Source organism: Thunnus thynnus, chromosome 11 (genome assembly GCF_963924715.1).
Source record: "Thunnus thynnus chromosome 11, fThuThy2.1, whole genome shotgun sequence".
In the NCBI taxonomy this organism is placed as follows: domain Eukaryota; kingdom Metazoa; phylum Chordata; class Actinopteri; order Scombriformes; family Scombridae; genus Thunnus; species Thunnus thynnus.
In genome coordinates, this window is record NC_089527.1 from 21,000,195 (window position 1) to 21,014,572 (window position 14,378).

The window sequence follows — 14,378 nt, forward strand, 5'->3', positions numbered from 1 at the left end:
TGCCCCTGTTTTGCATCTTATTGAGTGAGCAGAGCAGTTTCCAGTGTTTCAGGCTTCCCTCCATATGTCGGCACACAGATTGGTCCATAATGAAAACTGCAGAAAGCACAAAAGCCTCAAATTCTGTCTTTAATTAGCAGAAGTGCGCACACACAGAGCTTCCACAATCACAAACCAACTTTCATAAATTTTGCTTGTTTTACTTCTTTAGTATTTCACATCTATAACATAATCTACTGAAATATCCATAGAAATAGGCTACAGCTATTAATGTGACTCGGGCAGGTCTGAAACGTGTTAGATTAATGTCTGAATCTTGCAATGATGTTGCTCAGGTGTCACAGTACTGATATTCTGTTTGCTGTCCACAGCTGGCTGTGTGTCACAGCTGGCTGTAGCATCACACAGCAGCTGAAATGATAAGTGCATCTCCAAACTGAGAAAGAGGCTGTGCGCAGTTACGCACACGGCACAGCAGCGGTAACTCTATTAACACTGGATCAGTCAGGATCTGGCGGTCAGCTGATTCCAGGTTTATACAGTGGAATTGTTTGTAATAAAACCGCCCTTATGGATGAATCCTGAGCTCCACCAGAACTGTCATAACTTTTTTTAAGCCTACCACCCAATACCCACTTGACCACTTGAGTGCTGGTCTTTGTGAATTAGACTGTTTTTGCAACTACACTTATTTGCATAGAAAGGGGCGAATGTTGCGCTGAATGTATGAATATTACTTAATTTACATACATGCAAATAACACAGGCGCACCATGACGCAATGTCCTTGGCAGCGCAGTTTGCAGTGCGTTTCCCTCTTTCCGGGTGCTTTGTGAATTACACGACAAATTTTCACATTTGCACAGGTTTAGCAGCCGCAAAAGCCGCGCAATCCTTTTGTGGATTTGGTCCTTAGTTACTGATTGTGCTTGCTTGAGCAATATCTACTTACATCAGTATCAGAGTTAGACATGCTGCTAAAACACAGTTTGAGATATGATATTAAGATAGATATTTCTATCTTAAGTCCTGGTACGAAACTGTGATGAGGAGAAAATGTAAGCAGCTAAATAGTCTCACCTCCGTTCCACAATCAGCTTAAAATATGCACAATGAAATGCTGAGCAGAGCTACATGCAGAACAATACATTTTCATTACATTTAACTGATAACTGAATGATTTGTTAATACATTAATTTTATGTAATTTATTTTAATTGTGTTACATATGAAAGTGTTCTTTTTGACAGTTTTACATTGTTTTTTTTGAAGTGTTTCTTCAATTTCCTCGAAAGTGCAATAGTTGGGGTAGTTTTCAACTATTTAATCATTATTTAACTAGGTCTCCTGATTTATAAGAGTGGTCTGGCCAATGATGAGTATATGATATTCATGTGATCAGACAGAAAGAAAGTCATAGACTATAAGGTACTCAAAAATATGCACTTATTCACACATTTCAGCAAAACAGCAAAGAGGTGCAATAACAATGGGTAGAAAACTGTAAAGATTTAACCACTTTCTTATTTTCTTATATATAGATAATCTGTGTGGCTCTTTGTAAATATCTTACCTGACTTCTGCTGTCCTGCAAGATGTGATTTTAGGACAGAAAAGAATACAACAAAATACGTTTTATACTTGGGGGGATGGGGGGGGTTCTCCATTCATACAGTTAAATAAATATGAACCATATTAATGTACCCTGCATATGCTGAGTAGTGTCATTATGGGAATTTATAATTGCCAGTATTTGTATACCTGTAACAATATAACAGGGGCTAACTTTCCCGTTATATTTTTATGTCATTTGGGGGCCTTTTGTAAGTTATTTTGGTGTACAACGACTTAGTATAGTAACATATTTCAATATTTTTCATGTCTAAGCATCATATTAAAGCTATACTTGTTGGGGCCCTTTTAGTTGGGTGCCCCAGGCAGTAGCCTTACTGTATACTTCTACTTCAGAGGAAAACATTGTACTACTATATTTGCCTGACAGATGTTATTGGTTACGTTGCAGATTCAGATTTTACTCACAAAATATAATGATGCATTATTATTCATTAAACTAGCCAGTATTATAATTTAAGTACATTGTGCTAATAATTCCTCTCTTCCCAGTTATGGAAAGGGTGAAAATAAAGCAAGACGGCGTTTGCGTGGGGCCCCCAGATCACTAAATCCGCTCCTGCAGCAGAAACGTGGTGGACAAAAGTAAAAGTTTAGTTAATGGTAACAAACATTTTACCAATTCACATTTTGCATTTTTTTTTTTTTTTTGCTCACATTTAATTCGTAATATGGTATCAGGTTGTAACCACTAGTTGTCCACGTACAGTGACCTAGATTAGTTAGAAAGGTTATTTATTAGCATTAACCCTGACAACAAATCAGGCAAAGCAACATTTTAGCGTCCGTGTTGTTGCCACATTACGACTCATGAACACACCGAAATCGGAGACTTTCCAACTCGGGAAATGGGACCATCCGAGGAGCACGTGAATGCAGCATAATCGCGCCTACCGTCTTCCGCATTTTTCGTCCAATCGCTGCAGGCTTCTCGACCGGAAGTTTTGAACGAATCGTACGCGGGAAATTCCTGAAGTCTTCAGCTGGACAACAGAGAAGGTAAAACGGCATCTTACTTGGAAATAGCGTCGTTTAAAATAATGCAACTGATATAACTCGTATGTATTTGTAACACACATAACTTACAGGTTCGATTAAAGTCACTGTTATGCAGTCATACCTGGATTTATCGTTGTATCCATTAACGTTAGCTACAAATCGACTCAACAAGCCCCGCTCAAGTTATTGCTAACGGTGTTAGCTTGCTGCAGTAATCACATCCAGTGACTGTTTTAGTAGATGTTTTATAAATATATTGTCGTAGGTAATTCGTAATATAGCGGCCATATTTGTCAGCATGTTCAGATATAACATCTGTGATAGCTACTTAGCTAGTATCAATTAATTTAAAATCCGTAACGTTATGAAACAAACTTAAATTTGTTTTTTTTGTTTTTTTTCTCCTGAGGTCGGTGTCGGGGTACAGAAATGAAGGTGGTAACGTGTGAGATTGCGTGGCACAACAAGGAGCCCGTCTACAGTCTGGACTTCCAGCACAGCTGTGATGGACGAATTCACCGTCTGGCCACAGCTGGAGTAGATACCACAGTCAGGGTGAGTGGACATGGAGGAATGAGTACAGTCATGTAGGAGCATTGACTTGTCTCTCCAAGATTCACTTTAATAACCATGATTTATAGGATGTAATAACAACTGCAAGAAATTCCGGCCTTTTTTTAAAGTTACAATGTTCAGTTCTTTTAAGCTGTTTAAGATTACATTAGTTTTGAGTAAGCGGGAACTGATTATAATTTAGTACATGTTACACATTCAGTAAGTTAATTTAACCAAATGTAGCTGCAGGCGTGGCTCCAGTTTGCGCCTCTCATGTATTAACATTATACACACACAGGTAAGCATTTGTTTCTCTAAAAAATAATTAAAGTCCTCCTTCACTCGAAATTGTGTTTTTCTTCTCGTTCCTACAGTTTAAACCTGCAATGCAGACCTTTTACATATAAATGAACGTCCGTTACATTCAAGTTCTGCCAAATAAGTTCACACAATGCTGATTAAGCTTGTTATTGCTAGATAAATCTCTCTGTATTTCACAATATACAAAGTTTTTAAATCTCTTGTCGGTTGCAACATTCCTGGCGCTGGCCGTTTGACCATCAATTTTGCAACTCTTCTAGTTTTTCCAAACGTTATACGACCGAATGGATCAAATTCTGATAGTGAAACAAGTCATTTCGCAGGGGTTGTGTAACGCTCAGAACAATTTATACTGTTTTACAGCTGCAACAGCTTTTATGTTTGAGCTTCACTGTGCAGAGTTTGACACTAGAGGGCTGTTTTCACATTCATCTGCTGAAAATGGGAAGTCTCTCCGTGCTCATTGAAAATCAGATTTTAAGGGGCGGGCCTACGAGCATGATTTGTGACCTCATAATTAGTTTTGAAGCCAGTCGTGGTACAACATTCAACTTACACAAGTGTGATATGGAAACTTGAAACCTCCAGTGCACAAATACTGAGAATGGACTTTACAGTGAAGCAGGAGACATCTTGTATCCAGCAGTTAAACTTCTGAAATGAAACATATTTGTATATTTATAGATTCTGGAATTTTTAATGAGGGAGAAGAAATAGATGTCATTTTAAGGATTTTAACAAGATAATTGAACTATTTTTGTGGAAAAACCATGTCAGACAGAAATGATTATTTAAAGTGGAGTATTTTATATACATCTTAAAACATGTCTGGAGGGGATCTTTAAACAACACTTAATGCTGTTCTGAAAGTATTTTCAGAATCCTTAAAGAAAAAACTGTTTGCTGCATTACAAAAAGATATTAAACCAGTTTCTCTAGTTGCAGCTTTGCTTCCAGGTAGCTGTAAATGGCATGTACTTGTTTTTTTTCATACAATCCAAAAGAAATATTAACACATACATTATTTCATATTGTCATATATTTTTTTGTATGAAAATAGTTTAAAAGTAATGGCAGTTTATACAAAAATGAAATTTTAATAAATTTGTTCACATTCCGCAAATTCAGCAAACACAGAAGTCATTTCTGGCCATCTTGGTTGGAATCATGAAACAGAACAGCAACTTGGAAAATGTGCAAATATTTTGCAAACTTTATAAATCAGTGTACCACAAAATAAGTAACCCTCAAACTGCTATATTTTTCAATGCAGTCTTATGATTGAAAAGTGTCTCGTTTGCAAAACACACCTGCATGTGTTAAATAACCAGTGTGAGTGCTAAAATAATCTGGGTTTTTAATTAGCTTATTTTGACTTAAACAGCTGTTTTACAAAGTGTGTTTAATGAGCTTTTTCCCTGATGTTGATGCAGCTGTGGCGGGTAGACATGGGTCCAGATGGGAAGGCAGTGGTGGAGTTTCTGTCTAATCTGGCTCGACATACCAAGGCTGTCAACGTCGTGCGCTTTAGCCCCAATGGAGAGCTGCTCGCCTCAGGAGGAGATGGTATGTTGCACATAACATGCACATTAATATTAATGCTTGCTAATCTAAATATGTGAGGTAAGGTTGGTGCTATATAAAATTTGAGGGGCTGCTATTCAAAAGACTCAAGTGATTTTTGTTTAAAATACAGTAACCTCTAGTGATGTTGTGTTGTTTGGTACAGATGCAGCCATTCTGCTGTGGAAGCTCAATGACAGTAAGGAGCCCGAGCAGACCCCCGTGTTCCAGGAAGATGAAGATGCTCAGCTCAACAAGGAGAGCTGGTCTGTGGTCAAGACACTAAGGTACACAAGACCAGCAACTGGCTCGTTCTCATAACTCTGTTCCCACCAAGCCAGAAACTTTGACAACCTTTTTTGCAATTTTCTTCTTTATTGGATAGCTGACAGTGTAGAGGTAGACAGGAAAAAGGGGAGAGAGAGAGAGAGAGAGAGAGAGGAGTGCAAAGACAGGCAAATGAGACAGTCAGCAAATCCAGAATTTGAGGTGAACCTGAGTACTTTGGGATCAATAATATCTTTTTACTCAGATCAGGGAGATCTGCTGGTTTTGTAAATCTGCAGTTTGCTGTCTGATGCACTTTTAGAGCCCCCTGCAGTTTGTATTCTTGCTTTAAATATTATGGACTTTTTATTATTTTAACATTTTGTTTTCTGCTAACCAGAATTGGAATGCTGAGGCACAGACTTCATGTACAACCATAGTTATGAGAATGTTTTTATTTTCATTGTTTTCAACATTGTGCCCAGTCTTTGGGACAGTGATACAATATTTGCATATTGTAAGACACTGTGGTTGATTTCCTATCGTTTGGATTATTTTTAGGGGACACATAGAGGACGTTTATGACATCAGCTGGACCCGGGATGGAAACTTCATGGTGTCTGGTTCTGTAGACAACACTGCTATTATGTGGGACATCAACAAAGGTTTGCTTAATCTGTCATAAACACAGAATCTTTATGTGTTGAATTTTTGTTTCATCTGTTAAGTTTGTCAGGTATTTTAGTAATTCAAAAACAGAATATAATAAAATATGTGAGGGTAGATCTCATTTTAGCTCTGTATTTATGTTAATTGCTACTTTTTTCTTTTTTTTTTAGGACAGAAACTGTGTATCTTGAATGACCATAAGAGCTACGTGCAGGGAGTGACCTGGGATCCTCTGGGGCAGTATGTTGCCACTCTCAGCTGTGACAGGTGTGACGAAACAGAAGTTCAGACATCCTGTTTCAAACCATGCGTGTCACGTCTACGGGTCTAACCCTCTTGAAATGAATATCTGCTGTTAAATGGCTAGTGCCGGTCTTTAAAGGCGGGTACACTGGGATTTAGCAGCTCAATGTCTTTGTTTTCCCTCTCAGGGTGATGCGCGTGTACAGCACTCACACCAAGAAGAAGGCCTGCTGTATAAGTAAAATGAGCTCCGGGACACCTGCAGAGGGAGAGGTCAGTATAGGTTTTGCTTTACAGTTCCTTCACAGTTACATTTGATCTTAAAAATTATTAAATGAAATTGAACTCTGTGACTTTGCAGGTCAAGCAGTACAGAATGTTCCACGATGACAGTATGAGGTCGTTCTTTCGACGCCTGTCGTTCACACCAGATGGGTCTTTTCTGCTTGCTCCAGGTACATACACAGTTTTCCCAAAATGTGAACTGGGAAATTTCAGATTTGTGATATGCTAGTAAAAATGATTTAAGTAAACCGAGCTCCTGCTTCTGTTCAACTTTTTTTTAAAACCTCAGCTGGATGTGTGGAGGTTGGAGAAAACATCATGAACACCACCTACATCTTTTCTAGGAAGGGCCTCAAGAGGTAAGTTTTTGTCACATGTTGGTGCATTTTAGTAAATCGTCAGTGTTGACATGATAATGGTGGTTATTGACGTACAAATCTCTCCCTTTGTCTTTTAGGCCTATCGCCCACTTGCCTTGTCCAACTAAAGCTACACTCGCTGTGCGCTGTTGCCCCGTCTACTTCGAACTGAGGACCAAGAAGTTGGAAGGCAAGGACACACACCCCATTACTTAACAGACAAGAACGATAATGAAGCTCTTCTTATGTTTTCTTCATTTTCCCTCCATTCCTGTTCACAGATGGTTCTATCCAGGCTCTTCCCAGTGTATTCCAGTTGCCGTACCGTATGGTGTTCGCAGTGGCATCTGAGGACTCTATCTTCTTGTACGACACGCAGCAGACCCTTCCTTTTGGCCTGGTGTCCAACATCCACTACCACACACTCAGTGATCTCACATGGTAAATGAACATGGCAGCGCTCAGAGCCCAACACACAATCACTGTAGTTACGCAAGAGTGATCGAAACATGAAATAGAAGATATCAATAGCATTGATAAATGGTCAGACTTGCCCATAAACTTAACTGGAAATTGGAGGGATAAATAAAAAGATATGATTACCTAAATTTATTTTTATTTTTCCAAACTATACCCATAATAATCCCCCCACAAAACAATTTAAGACTTTACTCACTTCTTTTATCTGGTCAAATAAAGCTCATCATCTAAGAAGTCATAAAACAGAAGGAGGTCTGTTAAACTTGTGAATATTGAACTGTGTTATTATGGCTCAGAGACGTTTTATAAAGATCCAAAATCAATAAAACAGCTGAAGAACTTTGGGTAAATATAGAAAGCCAACAATTAAAGCCTTACAACTTATATTCCTCCTTACAAAACACAATATTAGTATTTTATCATAAATAGCCCATTAAAATCATATAAGAACATTCTAAATAATTATTATCAGGATTCACTGCAACTTAGTATCGATTAAAAATACACAAATTTGGAATAATGCATCAATAAAAAGAAATGTGGAACTCAATTGGATATTTGGAGCACAAGGAATTAAACTTTTTTAGGATATAATTATACATAATAAGGTTCATTTATTCAAAGAACAGAATGAACTCACACTGACAAATCAAAAAAACTGAAAACTTCCCACCACGAATTGGTACCAGGAAGCTCTATTTAAAGAAGGAAGAAGAAAGAATTATGATGTAGAATATATATATAATATACTGTTGTAGGAACCCTCTAAACATTATTCACTGCAAAGATTGTATGATAATTGGAATGAAGATTTCAAGAATATATTATACTAGAAATGAAATTTGACTCAAAAATTAAATTCTCACCCGAGCTGTGTATTTTCACAGTGCTGAAAAAAAAAGATATCCTATGGGATGGCAGATTGTTTTTCTCCCATATTATAAGTAGCTAATTTCTAAAAAAAAAAAAATGGAGGAAACAGATGGCCCTACTTTACAGGAGAGAATTGATTAAATATTTGGCCATAGAAAAGACAATGGCTGATAACAACAAGACAAAACAAAGCAACAACTGTGTGTGTGTGTGTGTGTGTGTGTGTAGAGGGTAGGGGGTGGGGATGAGGGGGTGTATGTGAGAAAGTGTGATAGTACAATGAGCGAATGTGACAACACTTGGAAGTGTGAATGTACATTTATTACTGATGTACATGAATGTATCCATGTTTGTTAGCCAGACACAACCTATGACATGTATTATCTTACAGTACATGTCAAAGCATTATGAAAGAGAGATGGTAAGCAAAACTCTGTGATGGAAGTCATAAAAGTACATTTTAAAAAAATTCCCAAAAAAAACAAAACAGGAGTGTATCTATTCTATCAGTCATGCGTGAGACATACAACTAAAAAATGAGTGTGAAATGCCTCCTCCTGTGTACACGAGTATTAAGACAAGAATATGTATTTACAAAAAGACAATAATGAATAAAAACAGATTAAATACAATAATATACAGACAAAAGGACATAATTCTCAGTTGATGATGAACATTGCTGCGGTTGCCCGGAGCAGTTGACCTTCACAATGATCAAAGTAGGGCTGCAACTAACCATTATTTTCATTACTGATTAATATGTCGAATATTTTCTCAATTAGTCTCTTGGTCCATAAATGTCAGAAAATGGTGAAAAATGTTGATCTCTTTTTCCCAAAGCCCACGTCTTTGGGACATCTTAAAATGTCTTGTTTTGTCCACAACAGTCCACAAACCAGAGATATTCTGTTCACGGTTATAGAAAACTAAAGAAACACAGAAAACATTCACATTTGAGAAGCTGCAATCAGAGTATTTGGACATTTTCTGTCAGTATTTTCCAACAACAAGTTTGTTATTATTGTTAAAACTTAATTATTATTAGGTATGAATTTAAAAAAAAAAACAGTCTCATTCATATTTTAGCATATATTGCTATTATATCCTATTTAGGTCTCGTGATGGTTCCTTCCTGGCTGTGTCCTCCACCGACGGCTACTGCTCCTTCCTGTCCTTCTCTCCTGGGGAGCTGGGCACTCCGCTGAAAGAGCCTCCCACGTTGGAGGTGTTTGTCCCAAACAGCGGTGTCGAGAAAAAGGGCAAGAAGACGTCAGCAGCCAGGACCTCCTCTCCTGTGTCCCAGCCATCAAGCTCAGCCCCAACTCCCACAACCCAAACCAACCCGGGCAAAGATACCCCCTCCGCGCCCCTCTCCTCTATCACCCCCCCAGAGGAGAAGAAGAGCACCCCCAGCGCCAAGTCTAAACCTCAGCCACGCAGGATCACCCTCAACACCCTGGAGGGCTGGGGGAAGCCCACTACTCCGAAAGCCTCAGCTCCTTCAGCTCCTCAGACACCCACATCTGGAAGCACAAGCGCACCCTCTACTCCCCAGCCCCATAACACCCACCTCACCCCCACCAACTCCTCCAAAACCCAGCCACGCATCGCTCCCCTCACTCCCTCCACCCCTAAAGTCCTCAACAGTGCTAATACTCCTGGGCCCACAACTCCTAAGGGTACGACAACTCCAAAGGGGCCCACTCCAAGGTAAATACAAGTGAGAGTAGAGTGTGTGAGAGAGGAAAACAATTTATGATTACAGCACTGAGAGTGTGAGCCTTCATAAGCACAGGGATGTTTTGGTATGTAAGTGGGAGGACGTCTTCAAACTGCTTGATAATAGAGTGAATAAAGAGAATAAAACAGAGAGAAGCTGCAGGAGGAGGAGCTGCAACAAGGGAATACTCAGCGTTCTAGCTTGATAACTGACTTAAATATTGATTATCAAAATAGTTCCATCGATCAGTCAATTGCTAAAGCACCCGTGCTTATCAGTAGTCTACTCGTGGTGGATGTTTTTCATTGATTATATCAATGAAAAATAATATAAGGGCTGCAACTAACAATTATTATCATTATCCATTAATCTGTTGTTTATTTTCTTGATGAATAGATTAGTTGTTTGGTCTATAAGATGTCTAAAATGGTGAAAAATATCAATCAGTGTTTCCCGAAGCCCAAGATGGCTTCTTTTGTCCCAACCAATAGTCCACTACTGAAAAATATTCAGTTTCCTATCATAGAAACCAGAAAATATTCACATTTGAGAAGCTGGAAGTAGAGAATTTTGACTTTCTTTTTTTTTCTTGACTCCAAACAATTAATCGATTGTCAGAATAGTTGGCAACTAATCAGTTGATCGACTAATCATTTCAGCTCTAAATATTATACATTGATGTTTTGTCTGTTTCAGTCACTCACATCTGTCCACACTGCTAAAATCAGTCAAGCTACATGTGTGATTTTATGTGATTTAATTCACCTGTTCACTGTGTTTGTAACAACATACTTATTGACTTAATTATCAATAAGTAAGTAAAAACATAAGCAAGTTAAACTTTTTTCCCAAAGCAGGGTTACAAAGTGCTACAAAAAAACACAATAAAAAGCATTTGAACAAATATTTAAATCAAAGAAAACCAAAAAAAAAAGAAAGAATATAAACAAGTCAGGACATGGAAACATCGATAAAATTCCTTTTGGGAATAACTTGATTTTGAGATGAGATTTAAAACATGACCCACAGAGGGAGACATAATGTAGGAGCCAGAACACAAAAGTCTTGAACTTTGAGTAGGAGACTTTGATTTATGATGGGAGCAATTTAACTTTTATCTTAAATTTGTAAGGAAGTCAGTGTAGTGAAGGCAGCACCAGGGTGATATGGTCAGCAACCGTGAGTTAATTACATGTCTATAGCAAGATAAACTTTATAATTCAATAACTGTATTAAAAAACTCTATTTAAATGTAATGTTGGTGGTGTAAAGAATACAGGTGAATATTATCTCTTAAGACTACACATTTATGGAACTACATGTGTGTTTTGACAGCAGACTGATGAAGTTACCACACAGAGCAAACCGCTTCCACCTCCTTCCTCCTCCTAACGATTAAAGTAGCTAAGCTGATTATCTCAATAGATGCAGTTTAGAGAGACGAGTAGGAAGTCACTGTGGACTTTAAAATGTGTAAAATAACCCTTTTTAAATACACTTTTCAATATTCTAAACATCAGGAGAGTTGAAATTAGCTGTAAGGGGGCTCACAGTGTTTTCATTGGTTTACATGCGCTCAGCTCTAGCAGTGAGAACAAAGCTCTGTCTGGTATGAGGGAGTCGTTGGACCCCCTGCTGACTATAAAATAATAATCACTCTGACAGACTGCTCGCAGACAATAACAAGTCTGCATGTGCTTTTGTGTTTGCTTTCTATCTGTAACTTGGTACGTCTGCCTTTGACTAGTCCTGACTAGATTTACCACTTTGTTTCCAGGCGAGTGTCTTTGACTCCTGTTGCATCCCGTCCTGCCTGCTCGCTCTTCGGCACTCCCTCCTCCACCGAGAAGGCCAAACATGGTTAGTGGGGGGGTCACGGTTTGGCCCACACGGCTACGGTTGTTCTTTGTTATGTTGTCATTTATCGCAAAGATCTCAACAAAAATCTGACGGTTGAAAGACGTTATGATAGATTATGATCCATCCTCATCATCAGACATCAGTGTACATTCACAGAACTTCTTGTGCCTTGATATTATGTATTTATAAAGTGTCTATAGTTAAAAAGAAAAGCACTTATATGTTGAAGAGTGCCAATCCACTGGAGGCTAAAAACTCATTCACTCATTCAATTGATGAGTATTTATGATTCAATAACAGCGACATCGCCACAGTGAAGTCCAAAGGTGCAAGAAAACACAAGCATTCAGGTGATCAAACAGGTTGTAAACAAGCCAGTAGCATTGCCTGATTATCTAAAAAACTTTATTTAGAGGTGAAACTGAAAACGCAACAAACATTTGGTGATAATTCCTCATCGCACAGAAGAACTCTGACCACAAGCACAGCTGAACCAGGAAGTTGGTCTGTAAACTGTGATGGATGTTAACAACAGACAGTTTGGGTAAAAACGTTTTAGCTTTTGCTTTCATGTCTTCAGAATAAGCTAACCTGAGAGTTTGTTTAAAGCCTGTATCACCATCTGACCTAGCTTGTGTTTCTTGACATTTTTTAGTGAGGTAGTCATGTTCCCAGATTTCAGATATTAAAGGATAGTAAGTCTGTCTTAAATGTATTTAAAAGTTGATGTGAATCTTATATGAGGCTTCAGCTGTCTGAGTTAGTCATATCAAGTGGATATCTGCTACATCTACAGTTTTTTTAGCATCTAATTCCCTTTTTATGTTTCTTCGGACAGTGTTTCCCTGTTGAGCTGCGGTAGAAGTATAGTGACAAAAAGAGGAACTTTGGCTCTAAAAACATTAACATCGAAAGATATTAACTTCAGATAAACTTGAATGCGATTGTTAGTGATGGGAAGAATGGTCAAAAGTCTGACAATGATACTCAAGTTGTAATAAACTAGAATTAATCTTTAAATTTCAATATGAATTTGACATCAAGACATTTGAAATACAACCTTTAGTTTTTTCTTCAAGTATAGCTTTATAGTTACTAGTACAATAACTAGTGAGTGTATTTAACCGTGCTCGTTGATCTGCAACCTAAATGTAGACTGAATTGTGTCAAAGAAAGCATCCGACATATTCCACACAGCTTCTTACATGACAGCAGAAGACAGTCGTCACAGATCACAGGCTGTCTCGTGTGTAACCCTTCTGTCACTGATCTCTTCATTTGCATTTCTCCAGAACGTCCCTCTCCTCCGTCTGATCCAGTCTGCCAGCCTCCAGAGTCCAAACGCCCCAAGACCAGCGACCTCCCGGCGAAAGACCGCGTCACCCAGGCTTAGTGTCTATTGGGAACAGTACGGTGCTATGATGTCAGACTAGAGTACATACAACAGAGTGACAGTTAAAGAGGCCAAACTATTGAGGCTTCCTATGGATGTAATACCACAATGCAATGGCTGTGTGTTTGGGATGATATACAACGTGATTGTACCTCATATAGTGTACTGGGTTATAAAACAAACAGGATTGTAGTTAATGTTTTTTAATTCTCTTAGTCGTGTGTGTTTTTTGCATGATAAAGTTAACAGGTAATGAGGTAATTGCATTATATTTCATTTTTGAGACATTTCAAAGCTGAAGTGCTGTAAAGAGGAAAGTACTGTCTCACTTTTCATCAAAAACATGTGATTTGTGAAATTCTAACTGTACACCAAACCTGAAGAAGAAGAAGGAAAAAAAAAAAAGCACTTCAAGGTTTAGTGCTTTGTGTGAGCTTTGAATATGTAACTCGAGTCTTGATTTGCTGAGGACTTTGGACCAGCAGCTTGACTGAAAGACTCAAAGTAGTCAAACATGTAAGTGTAATTTTCTCATTGTGTAATAAAGGATGTTTCATATATAGTACATTTGTAAGTAGTTTGTGTTGAGTAACTGTAACTGTGGGATGATTCATACTCTTATAATTACAAGCAGCTGACAGTTATGTAAAATGTTGTCAAGGAAATTATCATTTATATGCTGCCTTTGTACTCAAACTAAACTGATTTAGTTCTGATTATAGTGAGGATAAGGCTAATGTTGAAATTTCTATGTAGAGTAATGTTTCTCTTGACGTGGCCGGAATTAAAAGAATACTGAACACACAAAATTTTGACTGGAAACCAAAAAGATTTTTAATTTTTCCTTAGTATGTGGATTTTTCATAATTAATTATCTAGTTAACTTTTGAGTGATTAATTCTATATGTATTTTAATGTATTACATGAAGGCCCAAGCACTGCCTCTTCAGTGCTGGCAGGAGTTTACTGGTGGAAAAATAAGGAACACTTTGACCCAAAAGTAGTCAAATATAAACTTGGAGTCTTCATGTTAATTTACTGCATCATGCAGTTAAACACCCAGCATTTATATGTTTTTTTCTTGTGGAATGTAAACTTACCCCGAGGTTGCTACAACCTCTAAATTCCCAGAAAAAATACATCACCTCAGTGTCCTCGGTA

General features: G+C 38.0%; 1 protein-coding gene across 1 annotated transcript; it reads left to right on the plus strand.

Annotated features, from left to right (window-relative positions):
• The first annotated feature begins 3,014 nt into the window (after positions 1–3,014).
• Positions 3,015–13,779, plus strand: chaf1b (chromatin assembly factor 1, subunit B). The gene is made up of 13 exons (XM_067603725.1): positions 3,015–3,184; positions 4,939–5,071; positions 5,235–5,355; positions 5,897–6,000; positions 6,175–6,271; positions 6,436–6,520; positions 6,609–6,702; positions 6,822–6,891; positions 6,990–7,081; positions 7,173–7,332; positions 9,358–9,954; positions 11,742–11,824; positions 13,117–13,779. The coding sequence occupies exons 1-13, from the start codon at positions 3,059–3,061 to the stop codon at positions 13,215–13,217; spliced, it is 1,863 nt and encodes a 620-aa protein (XP_067459826.1). The 5' UTR covers positions 3,015–3,058; the 3' UTR covers positions 13,218–13,779.
• The last annotated feature ends 599 nt before the right edge of the window (positions 13,780–14,378 follow it).

Coding starts and splice junctions, on each gene's coding strand:
- chaf1b (XM_067603725.1), top strand. CDS start 3,059: ATGAAGGTGGTAACGTGTGAGATTGCGTGGCACAACAAGGAGCCCGTC. Junction 6,703..6,821: donor GTCTTTTCTGCTTGCTCCAG/GTACATACACAG, acceptor TTAAAACCTCAG/CTGGATGTGTGGAGGTTGGA. Junction 9,955..11,741: donor CCAAAGGGGCCCACTCCAAG/GTAAATACAAGT, acceptor CTTTGTTTCCAG/GCGAGTGTCTTTGACTCCTG.